At 40.3% G+C, this 18237-nt stretch overlaps 1 protein-coding gene across 1 annotated transcript in view; it reads right to left on the reverse strand.

Moving 5' to 3' along the window:
- Nucleotides 1-346: 346 nt before the first annotated feature.
- The window catches only part of VAT1L (vesicle amine transport 1 like), a 55540-nt gene continuing 37649 nt past the window's right edge, over nucleotides 347-18237 (reverse strand). Inside the window, exons 8-9 of the mRNA XM_070952948.1 lie at nucleotides 2093-2176; nucleotides 347-669 (exon numbers count right to left, since the gene is read on the reverse strand). Coding sequence (XP_070809049.1) covers nucleotides 568-669; nucleotides 2093-2176 — 186 coding nt within the window. The 3' untranslated portion in view covers nucleotides 347-567. The remainder of the gene's footprint in view (nucleotides 670-2092; nucleotides 2177-18237) is intronic.

Below are 18237 nucleotides of genomic sequence, written 5' to 3' on the forward strand. Positions count from 1 at the left end.
GCTTTAACTATCACATTAAATTGGCTCTCAATTTTAATTTAAAATTACCTAAATAAAGCTGGTTAATAGGTTGGGGGTTGGTACTCATGTTTTAAGTGAAGAAAATGCCAAGAAGAGTTCAGGCTATTCATGCCTGCAATTATTGTACATATTGACTACCCTGTCCACAGAACCTAACATCCCTCCACTCTCCAAAACTAACCCATGTCAACTCTATCAAAGTGGATCGAAAATTTGTTTCTGGAACCAACATGGAAAGATGTTTGTGTCTCCTATCGCTGTAGATGACAATAAGGCTTTTGATAGGGATTCAACAAGACTCTTACAGGCAAACTGGAGACCACAGGATGGAATGTCATAATACTGGGAAAGTCAGAATGGCACTTCAGTTCAAAACATCAATGACCAACACCTGATAGCTCAGCTGACTGCAGACAAAAGGAAAAAACAAAACAGCAAACACTGTACTAGAGCATTTGTTCACTGGTGCACAAAATGGGTTTCCCCAGTTGTCTTCCCTTCTTCTGCTTTATCAACTCTTCCAGCTCTCGTTCCCACCTTTTCCAACTACTGTTGAATGAATGGTATACACTCTTTGTTCTCATTGTCCCCCTCGTGGTCTTCTTCCTCTTCGGCAGCTTCGCTGGTCTCTGTGCTGTCGTTAGCCATCTGGGGATGAGACGGAACCAAAAGGATGCACGTCAAGTCAATATACCGTATTTTTCGGAGTATAAGATGCTCCAGACTATAAGACGCACCTACCTTTTTTGGTGAGGAAAAGAAGAAAAAGAAATCTGCCTCTGCCTCTGAGCAATTTTGCCTCGTTGCAGCAAACAGACTGCTTTACTTTCATTTTCATTTTCAGCATAGCTTGATTAGCACAAGGAAAAAAAAATCTGCTCCAGCAATTTACCTCTTTGCAGCAAGCAGCAGAACCCTATGCAAAACAGCTGAGAGCAAATCAACTAAGAGTCGGGAGGCCGATCCAATCAACTTGTGCTAATTAGGGTGTGCTGAAGCTGAAAGGAGCTGATTTTCTTGCTGTTTTTCTTGCAAGGAGGTAACTGCTGGGAGGCAGAGGCCAAAGGGTGGGGGCCAGTGGGGGGGGCTACATTCGGTGTATAAGACGCACCTAAATTTTCACCCCCTTTTAGGGGGGGGAAAGGTGCGTCTTATACTCCAGAAAATACAGTAATTCTCTGGCTAATGTGCAAAGCAATCAGCATAATGGAGAAGACCCTAAAGCAGAGGTGGGATTCACTTACCTTCCCTACCGGTTCACAAATGTGAGCCTTCTGTGCATTCACAGTACTCGTGCGTTACATCCGAGCGGGTGGGCGGAGCCTCCCACAGTCGCCGCTACCAGTTCGTGCAATCAGGACAGAACCGGCTGAATCCCACCACTGCCTTAAAAGCAGAGGTATCACCATACCAAAACTTTGTCAAGAATTGCAAGAACAAGATGAAAGGGGAAGAGCGCCATAATTTTGAGGAGTGACCTTTTAGTTCATCACCATCATCTTTTACGCATGCACAGATGCCCAACCCATCCAGGTTTGCATACATGGTGCTATTTTCAAGGTGTTTTGAGTAAAAGGAGAAACGATGGATCCAAGCCATGATTTGCAAAGGCACGATCGCCAATTGGCAGATCTCCAAATGCATTCTAAGCTGATGACTCTTATGGAATTGAAATTTGGCAAAACTTATAAAACTTTTCATGACATAAACATTATCATAAAACTTTATGATATAACACAGATGTCATAAAACGTCTTCTATGATCAACTCCTGATGTTTGACAATTCCACACGGGCTATTTTCAAATAGTCACATCTCTGAATATCTTCCTGAAATTTAAGAACTTAAATTTAAATTTAAGTTAAATTAAATTAAATTTAAATTTAAAAACTTCCAGTGAAGATAGAACAGTAGAAGTTCTGCCATTGTTTGAAGGCATTAAGGAATCTGGTAATAAAAATGCCCCTGAAACAATAACTCAACAGGTCACCTAGGGGGCTAATAAAGGGTGCGAATATTCACATATTGATCAATATGTTGGATTTGAAATCTTCTACTTCTTGTAACTTACCAAAGGAGTAGGTGTCTTCTCCACATCCAGAATTAATTTTCCTATATTACCTCTGTCGTGGATTCTTTGCATTGCTTCCTTCACCTATAATCAATAGAGCTTACATTTTAATCCTCTTTGTGATACAAAAGCAAATCAAATCAAAGACAATAACCCCCCTACAACTTTATTTGAGCACAAGTATGTTTCCTAGGATATGTATGTATGTATGTAAAAAAAATATACCCATGTTGACTTTCAGTATAAGCCCACGAAAGACATGGAATTAATTACACATCACAAGAAAAGAAAATATTGTTATCACGAGAATATCACAGCACTAGAAAGGCTGCTGTCTAAAACCTGTTTTAGGAGGTTCTAGGACAGTGGTTCTCAACCTGTGGGTCGCGACCCCTTTGGGGGTCGAACGACCCTTTCACAGGGGTCGCCTAAGACCATCGGAAAACACATATTTTCAATGGTCTTAGGAATAATTTTATGGTTGGGGGTCACCACAACATGAGAAACTGTATTAAAGGGTCGTGGCATTAGAAGGAAGGGGTTAAGCTATTTTCCAAAGCACCTGAAGGCCAGACAAGGAATAATGGATGGAAACTGAACAAGGAGGGATTCAACCTGGAAATAAGGAGGGATTTTCTGACAGTGAGAGCAATCAACCTATGGAACAGCTTGCCTTCAGAAGTTGTGGGAGCAGGGGTGTTGGACTAGATGACCTACAAGGTCCCTTCCAACTCTGTCAATCTGTATTTGTATCTGTTTCCTAGGAGTCCATGTTGGGAGATTTCTCTTGTGTAAATGTGTCTGGCAGAACTAGGAACACAATGCCTTCAGAAGACTTAGACTAAAGCTCTTAGAATTCTTCGGGATTGTCCATGTGTCAGCCCTACAAAGTCATATCAGATCAGGAAATTCACTCTACTGGAAGATTAGACTGAAACTTTTTGGTAATAGGCTACAATAACACAATTTTGCAGGCTGTCTTTAGAAGAGCACATGACGGCCGTGGCCAGGGGGGCCTTTTATCAGGTTCGCCTGATTCGCCAGTTGCAGCCCTTTCTGGATCGGGACGCCTTGCGCACGGTCACTCATGCCCTTGTCACCTCCCGGTTGGACTATTGTAATGCTCTCTACATGGGGCTCCCCTTGAAGAGCACTCGGAGGCTCCAACTGGTCCAGAATGCGGCCGCGCGGGTGGTTATGGGCGCAACCTGTTGTGCCCATGTGACACCCCTCCTGCGCGAGCTGCACTGGCTCCCAGTGGTCTTCCGGGTGCGATTCAAGGTGTTGGTTACCACCTTTAAAGCGCTCCATGGCTTAGGACCCGGGTACCTCCGAGACCGTCTTCTGCCACCAATAGCCTCCCACCGACCAGTCCGTTCCCACAGAGAGGGTCTCCTCAGGGTGCCATCAGCCAAGTTATGTCGGCTGGCGACGCCCAGGGGGAGGGCCTTCTCTGTGGGAGCCCCAGCCCTGTGGAACGAACTGCCCCCGGAAATTCGTAAGATCTCCGACCTCCGGGTGTTTCGCTGCACATTGAAGACCCTGTTGTTCCGCCAGGCCGGACTATCAACACAATAGTTTTAAATTGGGGTATTTAAATTTATTGGGGTTTTAAATTTGAGCCACTTTATTTAATTATTTTAAATTTTATATTGTTGTTTTGTCTGTGTTTTTAAATAGGCTGTACACCGCCCTGAGTCCTTCGGGAGAAGGGCGGTATAGAAATAAAATTATTATTATTATTATTATTATTATTATTATTATTATTATTATTATTATTATTATTATTTGTGTTTTCACTTCCGTCTGTCTTTTACACCTGGGGGTCAAAGAGAATCCAATCTAAGCCTTCTTCTAATACTGTCCTACCTCCCTGGGCTTAGCACATTGCTTCTTCTTTCCCTGGTCTTCTAATGATGCTTTTTCCAAAGTTATCTCTCCCACACCATGTGACTTTAGAGAATAATAATGTAATAAAAGCATCTGGAGAGCACCCCTGATGGAAAAAATGGAAGTGTCATGTGCAATCCTATTTCTATCTTCTTGGGAGGATATTGTCAGAATATTCACGAACTGGAATGGAGACATGGTAACAAGGTCAGACATGATAGCAGTGTTCCAATATCTCAGGGGTTGCCACAAAGAATAGTCAAACTATTCTCCAAAGCACCTGAGGGTAGAACAAGAAGCAATGGGTGGAAACTAATCAAGGAGAGAAGCATCTTAGAACTAAGGAGAAATTTCCTGACAGTTAGAACAATTAATCAATGGAACAACTTTCCTGCAGAAGTTGTGAATGCTCTAACACTGGAAGTTTTTAAAAAGATGTTGGATAACCATTTGTCTGAAGTGGTGTAGGGTTTCCTGCCTAAGCAGGGGATTGGACTAGAAGACCTCCAAGGTCCCTTCCAACTCTGTTATTCTATTCAATGAATAGGCATAGCAACTGGGTAAGCCAATGGGGACTGTTTGGAAACTGAAACAGTATTTGCTGGAGGCAGCAGGGAGCCTGGGTGTGGCTTAGCAAACAAGTCTGGTCTGCTCTAGTCTGCCAGCTGACTTGAAACTGCAGCTCATCTCTGCTGTTCTCTCCTCTGCTTGTGTTTGCTTGTAACCCTTTACCACGTTGGAAGAATCTGCTGTTGGTATTGTATGTGTTATTATGTATATAAAGAGAAGTTAATGAATCCTGCTGAATCAGTTATCTGGATGTGCTTTCTGGATGTGCTTTCTGGATGTGATTTCTGCAACAAACTCTGACAGATATTGCAATGAATATCACTTTGGAAGATCAGAACTCTGGATTTCCATTCCATTCCATTCCATGCTATGATTTTGGTTTTTTTAATGATTGCTGAAGCTCCTTTGCTGTTACATGGACTGCAGCTTCATTTTATGATACATGGACAAATTCCTGTAATCACAGAGTTAAATATTACATTTATACCTTAGCTCAATTCAAAGAGAGTTTAGGCTGTAGTAGACAGTGTATATAATAAAATGCAGTAAACCATACAATGGCAAAACCAGAAAGCATTGCATTAATGTAATAAAACCAGATTATAACACATGACATGGTTATAAAAATATAGAAATGTTGGCGGAGGTCACAACAAAAACGTCATCTACGTCATTCCAATTGCTGCATAATCTTACGCCTGTGGCAGTTGCTATGGGCAACTTTCATCCAGTCTTTTGAGCTCTGAGGTCCCTTTTAGGACATCCACCTGAAGTACCTGAGCTGAAATCTCTCCAAAATACCCCATAAAGCAGCAATTGTGAAGTTGTTATGGTTAAGAAAACGCCATGAGCACATCCTGAAGATACCAGATTGTAAAGAGGCAAGGTGGAATGTCACCATTAGCGATTTCCACACTGTATGTGGGCTACAGCTGGAAAAGTTTAGCTTCCACTCTCCATCTTAGTAGAGATGGATTCACACACACACATATTATAATATTGCATGTTTAGTAACTATCCACGGATCTATCATTATATTTCTATCTTCTTTTCTCCTGGTAGCTCAGAGAAGGGGAAAGTTTCTCTCATTGCATTCCCACAACACCCAAGAAAGGGAGGTTGGCCTGAGGGTAGATCACTCAACTTGAGATCAAGCGGGGATTTCAACCTGCATCTGCTTTATGCAAGCCCAATGTTAACAAGTGGTCTCCAAACCATCTATCTAGTTTGTCAGTTCTGAATATGGTTTGTTCAATAACAATTAGGGACTGACTTACTTCATGCAAGCCATCATTATGTCAGCCATCTATTTAACACGTGGGGCTCCAGATGTTGTTGAATGGTTCTCAGCGCCATTCGTATGCTAGCCAGCTCTGATCAATAGCATCCAACACATTTTCTCCCCTAAAGAATGCAGGAACTTTATTGTTCAGCTGAATTAAAGAACCTTTTGGACTTTCAGTGGTTTCCAATCCTTGCTTTAATTTGAAATTTCGCTAAAGAATGATTAGCAGCTAACTGCAATTTCACAAGCTCTTAAGTCTACGGAGAACAAATGCTTCAATTGCTTCTACACTATCAAGGGAAAAAAAATAATCATGCTGTCTATGTTTCATTTGTTCTTTGAAAATATAGCTGCGCCTCAGGAGCTACTCAAATGCCATATTATAGACAAAAAAAAAAAAAAAGAAATTACTTGTGCTTTCTGTGACAATATATGCACTTAATATGGATGAGGGAAAAGTGGAAAGAAGTTATTAAGGCTCCTATACACTTTATAGATGTTTTCACAATACAATGAAGTGATTAATCAAGAGTTATTGAATAAACACAATTCATTGGATGACACAACATTGCCTATACCAATGATGGCTAACCTTTTTTTCCTTGGGTGCCAAAAGCGCGGGCGTGCAACAGTGCATGTGCACATTCCCACATCCAAAAGGCAATGCCAACCCGCGCTCCCTACCCCCCTGCGCATGTGCGCATGACCCCCTGTGCTCCCCTGCCCCTTGTGCATGCGCGCAATCCCGTGCTCCCCTTTCCCCCCCGTGAATGCGAGTACAACCTCCCACACCCGTTTTGGGCCGAGCAGGCCTCCCTGAAGCCTCCTGGGACCAAAAATGGGCCATGGGGGGGGCGGCCCAAAACAGGGCATGGGAGGCATGCTGCATCCCCATGCGGCCCATGTGTGGCCTAGCAGGCCTCCCTGAAGCCTCCTGGAACCAAAACTGGGGCATGGGGGGCACACCGCCCCCCGCCCCCTGTGCATGACCCCCCACACACACACATGCACACACGTCTCCCGATTGCGCAGAAGAGACCTGAAAATCAGCTGGCCAGTGGGAGGCATGTGCACATGCGTGGTGGAGCTGACCTAGGGTGACTGCTCACTTGCCCACAGAGATGGCACGCATGCCATAGATTCACCATCATTGGCCTATACCAATATGATGCTTTTGAAACCATTTTGACTGAGTTCCTACCTGTAGTTTGTTTGGGTTTGAAAAACAAAATCCAGGGAAACTAAGCTATCATGGAAGCAACAGCTAAACAAATAATTCCCTCAACATTGTCAAACTATTCACTAAGTCTGCACTACTATTAATCTTCTCATTGTTCCCACCACATCTCCTCCCACTTATGACTGTATGACTGTAACTTTGTTGCTTGTATCCTTACGATTTATATTTATATTGTTTCCAGATTGCTTATTTGTACCCTATGAGTATCATTAAGTGTTGTACCTTATGATTCTTGATGAACGTATCTTTTCTTTTAGGTACACTGAGAGCTTATGCACCGAAGACAAATTCCTTGTGTGTCTAATCACACTTGGCCAATAAAAAATTCTGTTCTGTTCTGTTCTGTTCTGTTCTGTTCTGTTCTGTTCTGTTCTGTTCTGTTCTATTCTATTCTATTCTATTCTATTCTATTCTATTCTATTCTATTCTATTCTATTCTATTCTATATTATATTGGGTGTGCTTGAATTTCTGTAACTAAGGCAGGCTTGACATTCATTCCAGTGATAAGTTCTTCACTTCTGCAAAAATTTAGATGAGCTTTTCCTATGCTAGTATTTTCTGTACATTATAGGCATCTAACCACCCATAGAAAGGCAACAGTATGAATACTATATTTTGCTTTGATGGAGATAAAGGAGGCAACCATTTTTCTCTGCCAAGTTCCAGAACCTTCCATTACACATAATATTCCATCATTTCTGATAGCCAATTATTTGAATGGACAGAATAATCTTTCTACTTCGATGATCAGAGCTTAACATAAGAATGGGTAATGTTTGTGTGTGTGTGGGAGGGGGGAATCTTTTTCTCTCAGAAAAAAAAAATGTTTTCTTTATTCCTCATTTTGCCTCAGGAGGAGCGCTTCAAAGACTATTAACTCATTTTGTACACAAGTTCAATGCTGACCTTTTGGCTGCAAACTGCCCCACTTCTCACAGGAGATTAGAACATTCACATAAAGGAATGAATTTGCATTACTAATAATTCTAACAAACAGCAATAAAATGTAACTGCCAAGCTAGATAGCAGCTCTAGGTCACTTTTATGAACTCTCGAAAAGCTAAAGGAACAGAGCCAGTTGGAAATCTCAGGAGCGAATGCTAGATTCGAAAGACCAAATATTAACCTAGATTAAGTAAGCAACAAATTATATCGTTTCCTTATTATTTTTAATAAGGATGATTAATAATCCTTATTTTTTGATATGGGACTTATTTAATCAATGGCTAAAAAACAGAAACAGAAGTTAGAAAGGAGGAGATATAAAAAGAGGAAATGGTAAAGTGGAGAGTTGTTAAAGAAGATGATGTTAAGTGCTAAATATTAATGTTATTATATTATTATGTTACTATATTATTAATAGGATGGAGATGAATTATCACAGCAAAGATGTGTAATGTGACTATTTAAATGTAACTGTACCCAGAACACACACAGTTTGATGAAAATTGAATGTTATATAAATGAAACAAATAAAGCATGAAAAAAACACCACAAATTATACCATTTCCCAAAATAGTAACGGCCAAGTGGTTACCAGGAGTGGAGCATGGCTTTACATTTTCTACAATTCTTTTGAAAAGTATTCAAAGGCTGAAATAAACAGAAGAGCAAAACCATCACTAGATAAAACTGAAACACAATAGTTGGGTTCCTTCAGCACAGCTGGACATAATCCGCGATCCAAGGATCACAGTTCTCATAACATGCTAAGCCAAACACAAATAATGCCAACCTCTTCAACACCTGGAAGAATAAAGCATGTTTTTATTATTCTCTAAAGCAGAAAAGGAGAATTTTCTTCTTTGTAACTTTAGAGAAGGCAAAGTGCTACTAAATTTGTTTATGCTTGTTGGGATAAAGCTTGGAAGTCACTTCTTTATGTATTTTTTTCCCTCATCCTGCAATATATTTTTTTATCTTTTTCTTCCTTTTACATTTTACAACTATTTTATTTTTCTTTCTTTAAATTTAGTTTATATTACATTTTATTGTAATTGAAAAATTCTTAATAAAAATGATATGTGAATGCTTGGAACTGGGAGGTTGATATAAGATTAGACAAGTTTCTTATAAGAATTTCATTCCAAGGTGAAATGCTTGTGTGTCCGAGTTTATTATAGAGACAGTAGTCAGATATTAGGAGGCAATGCTCCTTAATCTCAAATGTTGACTTTGTCAATATGGAAAATATCCTACTGATTTGGATGTGCTATAGGTAGCCTTTAATACAACATTACTGGGACTTTTCTGAAGGGAATAGAATAGAATAGAATAGAATAGAATAGAATAGAATAGAATAGAATAGAATAGAATAGAATAGAATAGAATAGAATAGAATAGAATAGAATAACAGAGTTGGAAGGGACCTTGAAGGTCTTCTAGTCCAACCCCCTGCCCAGGCAGGAAACCCTACACCATTTCAGACAAATGATTATCCAACGTCTTCTTAAAAAACTTCCAGTGTTGGAGCATTCACAACTTCTGGAGGTGAGTTGTTCCACTGATTAATTGTTCTAACTGTCAGGAAATTTCTCTTTAGTTCTAAGTTGCTTCTCTCCTTGATTAGTTTCCATCAATTGCTTCTTCTCCTGCCCTCAGGTGCTTTGGAGAATAGCTTGACTCCCTCTTCTTTGTGGCAGCCCCTGAGATATTGGAAGACTGCTATCATGTCACCTGTAGTCCTTCTTTTCATTAAACTAGACATACCCAGGTACTGCAACCATTCTTCATATGTTTTAGCCTCCAGTCCCCTAATCACCTTGGTTGCTCTTCTCTGCACTCTTTCTAGAGTCTCAACGTGCTTTTTACATCATGGTGACCAAAACTGAATGCCGTATTCCAAGTTTTTTACATCGTAACAAAGATGGAAAGCTTTACATATTTAAAGCTTTCTAATCCACACCAGTGAGAGAAGAGTTAAAGGAGACACTTTTGGTCTGTCACTCTTCTGCCTGTCTGCTTTACCCCAGTGCTGCTAAGGAACAAGCTACTAAAACATGCCACTGCAAATTATGAGGATCAGGTCTCCATGGTTACAGGTCAGGTGGCCTAAAATTACAAGCTTTTAGCGTCAGAGTTACTTTGGTAACGCCAATGGCGCACGTAGCTCATCCTGATCTTGCCGAAACTGATAAAAGCATCTGTCTGATTTTCCGTTTTGATGCTCATCCAGCTGCTGGCATTAACCCACAGACAGCAAAGCACTTATGCTGTCACAAGAACTCCCTAAAAGTCGCAACTGTTCACTGGATATGTGAAGAAAAGCAGAATCACAGCCACCGACCACGTTCGCACAACGTACTTGGGTAGGCTAATGAAAGATTTAGGAGCTGCATGCACTTAACAGACTTAAATTGATTAGTTTTATAATCTTGGTTCATTGTGGCTTTGAAGATTATGCAAGCCAACCTTTTTTGATTGTACAATCTGAAGCCCATTGGAGTTAATCAAATCAGTGGGTTGTGGGAACACAGACCCTAAGAACTGATTAGTCTCCTTCCAGAGTATGTGATATTAATGGAAACACAAATTTCCTGTGTGTTTGTGTGTGTGTGTGTGTGTGTGTATACACAATTCCACAATCCTTTTATACAAACAACCAAAAGCAGTAAAATTCTTGAAAAGAGAGGAAGGAAGGGTGGATGAAGGCTGTTCAACAGTATTGCTTCCCTTCCCATGATCCCAAACGTTATTATCACCACCTACCATTTGTTTACATGCAGGCATGTACGCCTACATAATAGCTTGTTTTATTTCTAAATGGTTTTGGGAGATTATTATCCAGAATGGCAGGATATTAAAAAACTGTAAATAAAGCAACAACCAATAATTCCAGTTCTCATCATCATTACAGTCAACACAAATGGGTGGGTGGGTAGTGGGGAAGGGTGTGGAAACTTTTGAAGTTACCCAAACCAGTTCAGCACACCAGATGGAAGGGAAATGAAGAAAAAGGCAAAACATTGAAAAACAACCTGAAAATTTCAGTCGCCCAAACAGTCAACCAAAGTTTTGAACTTCTCTGTTGTTCCTTCCTGGCTATAAATCATTGTAGCTGATGAAAGTATTCCATAACATTCCTAGGCAATACCTCATATCAATTCTTGTGCTGTGAACTGAACTCATGTTAATTTATATAACCAAGGATATAGAAGTGATGTTCTCAAGGCTATTAGGCAGACCATAGCAGGAAATCAACTCCACCGGAAGGCTAAAACTAAAATGGAATAGAATAGAATGGAATGGAACGGAACGGAACGGAACGGAACGGAATGGAACAGAACAGAATAGAATAGAATAATGGAATGGAATAGAATGGAATGGAATGGAATGGAATGGTAGAGTAGAGCAGAGCAGAGCAGAGCAGAGCAGAGCAGAGCAGAGCAGAGCAGAACAGAACAGAACAGAACAGAACAGAACAGAATAGAATAGAATAGAATAGAATAACAGAGTTGGAAGGGATCTTGGAGGTCTTCTAGTCCAACCCCCTGCTTAGGCAGGAAACCCTACATCACTTCAGACAAATGGTTATCCAACATCTTCTTAAAAAACTTCCAGTGTTGGAGCATTCACAACTTCTGGAGGCAAGTTGTTCCACTGATTAATTGTTCTAACTGTCAGGAAATAAGACCCGGTCTTATTTTGGGGGAAATACAGTAAGAACCTGGGAAAGCTGGAACACAATGAGACAATTCTCCATATATCTGCAAATGAAACTTCTAGGTCAACAACAGCACAGTGAATTTAAAAACCACCATTTTTAAATTCATGACCAGGGTTTTCTTTCATAACCAGGGTTGCATATTCCGGTATAACTGTCACTATTAATATTTTGGCAATGACATTTTACACCAGGGGTAATATCTCAAATATCCATAAAGGTTTATATTTGATCTTCCATATCACAAAGCTCAGGGGGAATATAATAAATTACATTTAGAAAGGCTGAGAGAGGGGGTTATGGGAAATTGTGTGTAGAATTCAACAGTGTAGCCAATAAATATTTGAATTCCAAAATGTTTAGCTCATCCTTCTAAAATATTAACACTCTTGTTTTTTCGTGCAGAGTTAGGCTTTTGGCAGAGAACTGCTTGAGTTTATTCCTATATTTTTTTTTAAATGACAAAGTAATGAAACAAGTCAGTCTGTAGCACCAGCTGCCTGGCACAAAAAGTCAGTGATAATAAGCCATTTAAAAGACAGAACAGAGCAAAATGTTTGGTAGGAGCCACAAAATAGGAAAATGTTCTTAGTGTTTTGATAGAATTATGGATGAGATAACTTTTGGAATCCAGATAATCAAACACATGGTTCAACTGTATAAAAAATTAAAAAAAAATCCTGAGTCTACATAGGGCACATTTGAACAAAATGCTACATTACAGATTGAATTGTGAAATTCAATTCCACAATTGAATTGTGGAATCCTTGGTGCTCTCTGAGCTTGGTTGTTTTCTTGCAAACATTTCATTACCAAACAAGGTAACATCAGTACTGGTGGTGCACTGCTGGGATAGCAGGCTGGCAAATCCAGCTCCTGGTACTTCCCTCTAGGTAGTATAGATAAGAAACAACAAACTATGGTTTGTTTTAAGCTTCCTGTGTTTCTGGCTGGCCAAGTTTCTCTCTCTCATATGGGCAAGTAATCACCATTGGATGCACAATGGACATTTTATTAGTATAATTTGGGGCATATTTTGTCCAAGTCTGAATAGAAATAACTTTGGCTTCTATATGAGAGGCTTATATGTCCCCTGGATAGGTAGCGGCCTAATTCTAATCAAGTAAATAACTTCTCATGTGCATCTTGAAAGACATTATAGAAATATCTAGGAAGGGGAAATGATTGTATTATAAAAGGGATGGGAAACTTTGGTTCTGTCATTTTGAATATCTAGATGCCAAATCCTCTACTTTGGTTAAGTCAGGGTTTTATCAAATTGCAAAGCATTGCAAAGTACTAGGGGTGAGCTTCAAAAATTTTAGCAAGGGGTTCTCTGCCCAGTTGCTGGGTGGGCGTGGCCATGGTGGGTGTGGCCTAGTTGGCCTCCTGCACCAAGGTGGTGGGGTCGGACTTTTTGTCCTCCCCAGGCTCTGGAGGCTTTTCTCGAGCCTCTGGGAGGGCAAAAACGGCCTACCCAGGCTCTATAAGCCCTCTGGAGGCCGGAAACGGGCCTGTTTCTGGCCTTCCCGAACTTCTGGTAGGCCCGTTTTTCGCCCTCCCCGAGCCTTCGTGTGTGCCCTGTATTTACCTGCATCCAAAATGGGCTGTGTGGGGATTTCTGGGAGAGGCGAGGCAGGGTGGGCAGGGCCAGCCAGGAGAGGGATTTGGGGGTTCTCCAAACTGCACAGAATCTTAGTTAGAGGTTCTCCCGAACCCCTGCGAACCCCCAGCAACCCACCCCTGCAAAGTACTGACAAAGTAAGACTGCAATATGCCAAATCATTAAGGCAGAAAAGAATCTAACTAGCAAGATGAGATGAACTAAGGAAGTTTCCTAGTAGACCTGCTTTCAGCCAGAATCTAAGATCTCAGAGGCTTAATTGGTGCCTAAGGGAAAGGCAGCCTAATTCTAATTCTAAACATGGTAGGACATCGGGAGTTGACTAAGGAACTCCTAGTAAGATTTTCAAGAATTGTGATTAGATTATTTCTAAACTTGGAGATTCTTCATAACACACAACTGAGCATCGCAGAGCATCAAACTCTGAGATTCAGCTTTAACTATTTTAAAGTGAACATAATTATTACCTGGGGCATAATTATTATCAAATCGATTGGCAAATTTAATAACTGCAAAGGATGGTTTGGAGGCTTGTCCAAGAAGCTCTCTTGTTCGAATAGGCCAGCAGATAGGATGATACCAGCTTCCCTAACATTCAAAAACAAGCAGTAACATTTTAAATTGGAACCAATTTAAAATACCCTTGCTGATAAATTAAAATCACTTGGGATTCAGTTTAGCATTCAAATATAGAATGCTATTTTCTGTGCTAATATCAAGCAATGGAATTAAATTCCACCTTGGGCACACAATTCCACCAGCAAGAATAAAAGAACAATCTGATCAGAACTGCAGAAAAAACAATTACTACCAACCTGCCTTCTATTGAGGATCTGTCTACTGCACGAGTCAAAAAGAGGGCTGTGAAAATATTTACAGACCCCTCGCATCCTGGACATAGACTATTTCAACTCCTACCCTCAAAACGACGCTATAGAGCACTGCACACCAGAACAACTAGACACAAGGACAGTTTTTTTACGAAAGCCATCAACAAATAATTCTCTCAACACTGCCAAACTATTTACTACATCTGAATTACTATTAATCTTCTCATTGTTCCTATCACCAATCTCCTCCCACTTATGACTGTATGACTGTAATCTTGTTGCTGGTATCCTTAAGATTTATATTGACTGTTTCCCTATGACTATGATTAAGTGTTGTACCTTATGATTCTTGATGAACATATCTTTTCTTTTATGTACACTGAGAGCATATGCACCAAAGACAAATTCCTTGTGTGTCCAATCACATTTGGCCAATAAAATTCTATTCTATTCTGTTCTGTTCTGTTCTGTTCTGTTCTGTTCTGTTCTGTTCTGTTCTATTCTATTCTATTCTATTCTATTCTATTCTATTCTATTCTACTCTACTCTACTCTACTCTACTCTACTCTACTCTACTCTACTCTACTCTACTCTATGTGTTACATTTTAGTGGAGACTAAAGTGTACATACACTGTGATAGTGGTGGAATTACAGTGACAAGAAATTAAAACCCTTTCTCTAAATCTAGAGTATAAGCAACTGAGGGGTCTGGAAACTAATGGATCTATCATCTATCTATCTATCTATCTATCTATCTATCTATCTATCTATCTATCTATCTATCTATCTAATATGTATATATACCGTGTTTTCTCCAAAATAAGACCGGGTCTTATATTAATTTTTGCTCCAAAAGATGCATTATGGCTTATTTTCTGGTTCCCTCCCTTATCTGGAGGGAAATACAGTACTAAACACCTCTGTCTGGTTGACAATCTTAACTGGGGCTTATTTTTGAGGTAGAGCTTATATTACGAGCATCCTGAAAAATCATGCTAGGGCTTATTTCCCGGTTGGGTCTTATTTTGAGGGAAACAGAGTATAAGAAAGCAGTAACAATGGCCAAGGCAACCATCCTTCATAGTTTGAAACTAGGATTGTCTCTGTGGGGAATGAAATTCACTTGTTTCCTTGTTCACTACAGTCATGGTCTTTCAATGTATACTACCATTTTTCCTGCCCACGTGATTTGCTTCGATGATCCTGAGCTATAGATACAAACTCATTGTCATAAAAGCAACACTATTTGAAGAATCCATTTATTCTTCCCAATTTTTTGATTTTGGAGAATGAGCACTGGGATCCTGGCTTAAATCTGTTTCTCTTTAAAGTGTTTTGTTCTTAAATTTAATTAGAAATAATTTAGAATTTGTCTTCAGCTGGGAATATTTAGAAATATCGTTTCTACCAGATGGTGCAGGTAATCCTAATTCTCTCTATTTTCATTTGTTTAGGACCAAAGCCCATTATAGTTAATTTCAAGTGGAGTAAATTGAGGTAACTTCTGTCGTGTTTAGCATCTAATTGACAGGTTGTTCCTAACATTCACCTTCAAACATGAGTTCTTATTGGTTAGTTCTAGGCTTACAAATCTTTTCTTAGTTCTGCTATCTTGCCAGAACTTGCCAAAAATAATAATGGTAAATTGATAGGCCCATTCAAATCTCAGTTTACTATTAACATTGATTCCTTCTCAATCCAGTTCATTTGATTACAGGAACTATTGCTGTGTTGGAAGAAAATAAGAAAGGTAGCACTGATCCACCATCTAACTTTATTACTAGACTTTGAACCTCCAAGGTTTATTTAATAGCGAAACCAGAAGAGGAAGACGGTTTCACTTTGCAAAGCAAATGACAATATGCAATGCCAGTACATCACTCCCCTTGGTCTTTTTCCCATTAATAGATTGATCTGCATGACAAAGGAAAAGTTGTCATGGAAATATCAAGTATGAACATACAGTACATTTCATTAGTTTAGCAGCAAACTTTAGGGAAGGGAAAGTCTCAATTAACAAAATCAGTGTTCTATTTCTAATATTTAGTTTGACAATATGAACTTTACCATAACAAAGGAACCAATGTATTGATGTAATATCCACCCATACGTAACTGATATAGATAGATATAGTTATTAGGTTTTATTTCCCATGGACACCTGTGATATTTGTTCACACAGTCAATCGTCAGTAAAAATATCTCATAGCAGAACAATCATGATATTTTGTATTAGCCCAGAACTAAGAAACACCCAAGGCAGAGAAAATAATCAAGTAATGAAAATAGTAGACTCAAAGTCCCCAAGTGAAGTCTGCAGACCCCTCGCTTACAAGACTGGCTTTGAGATAAACTAGAATCTCTCTCATTGGAAAGTTTCATGCTTAGCAGTACCATCTGGGAATCTAAGACAAAACACTTGAGAGTATCTTCAATTGGAGATGGTTGATTGAACCTTGGAGGAGTAGACAGCAGATTTCAAACATCCGTATGGCCTCAGTTGGAGCAACAACTTGCTAGGCCCGAGTGTTCAGCTCCTAATGATCTGTCCAGGGTCCTGAAAGCTCATTCTCTCTCAATGCTTTTTCTTAACTACTTGAAATCTTCACAGGGAGTATTTTGTGTGACTTCTCTGCATTGGCATTTGGGGATTTGGATTGAAAACTGGAGGCTGTCCATCCTGCATTGCAGATTACATCCTTTCTTTGTTTGTTGATTAAAAAAAATTAAACAACAGTGCTTTGATTCAGGCTCTGCTTTTCTGAGGCACCATCGTAGTGGGTTCAGATTAGAAGTCTGAGATGGGGGCTGACAATATGGTGCTAGCTTCAGAAATGCCCAGAGAAAGCAGACAGCTCCAGTGCTACCATTTGGATTGGTGTGTGAGCCAGCAAAGGAGGCAAGGCAAAACAGCAGACACTTTCAGCTGCCATCTGAAGGTGAGGGCATGAAATTACTGCCCACCCCCCACCCCCGGTCCAATGCAAGAGTTTGTTGGGCTGTGAAGAGAGTGGAGCAAAGATCACTCATGCAGGAGTCTTACCTCACTAAATGTCTGCCTCCATTAAAATGGAACAGCAAGTACAAGTTTTTGACTGGCAACAACTACCCATTAACTCCCACTCTGTTTGCCTTGAGTTGTGATGACACAAACACACCCTGACGTTGAACCTGAACTGGCTGACAAATTTGCTACAAGGTTTGACCCTCCGGATGCCACCTGACGACTCTCCTGCTTTGCCTCTGTGATTTGGAACCCTTGATAAGCCAAACTTGCTGAACTTTGGGAAGGAATTTATCTCTATCTTGTGTTCTGACCAAAGCTTCCTGAGACAGTAACAATACCACGCTTAGTCCCAAAAACCCTCATTTTATTTCAACGGCTGTGAATTCTATTCATTCATAGCCCGTAATGAGTCACAAATAGTTTGTAAAGAGTCCAGACAGAAGTCTGCCACAGTCCTTCGGGATAAGGGTGATAAGCACCTACCTTTATCTCCCTTGACACGCTGCCAAAGACCTAATTGGCAATTAGCTTTGCAAGGCCATACGGAGCACAGAGTCAAAAACGGAGCTTCATTTAAACCAACCAGAAGAGTTGGTTTAAATGAAGAGCCTTGGTAGTACAGGGGTTTAAGGCACCCTGTTATTAAGCTGGTTATTAAGACCAGCTGCCTGCAATTACTGCAGGGTTCGAATCTCGCCAAGGCTCAAGGTTGACTCAGCCTTCCATCCTTTCTAAGGTAGGTAAATTGAGGACCCAGTTGTGGGGGCAATAAGCTGACTTTGTATAAATATACAAAAGAATGTAGGCTATTGCTTAGCACGTTGTAAGCCGCCCTGAGTCTCCGGAGAAGGGTGGCATATAAATCAAATTAAAAAAAAAAAACTTGCCTTTACTCATCCTTTATTTCTTATGGGAGGGGCCAATCATCTCCAGGCCTTACTCCTGAGTCGCCCTTTTTGTCTTACCTATTCTTGCCTTCTGGCAGCTCGGCGCATGCGTGCACTGGGAGCATGCTCCCCCTGTTCCTCTGCCTC

The sequence above is a fragment of the Pituophis catenifer genome, unplaced genomic scaffold, assembly GCF_029215685.1.
Source record: "Pituophis catenifer annectens isolate HBS135680 unplaced genomic scaffold, rPitCat1.0.hap2 SCAF_13, whole genome shotgun sequence".
In the NCBI taxonomy this organism is placed as follows: domain Eukaryota; kingdom Metazoa; phylum Chordata; class Lepidosauria; order Squamata; family Colubridae; genus Pituophis; species Pituophis catenifer.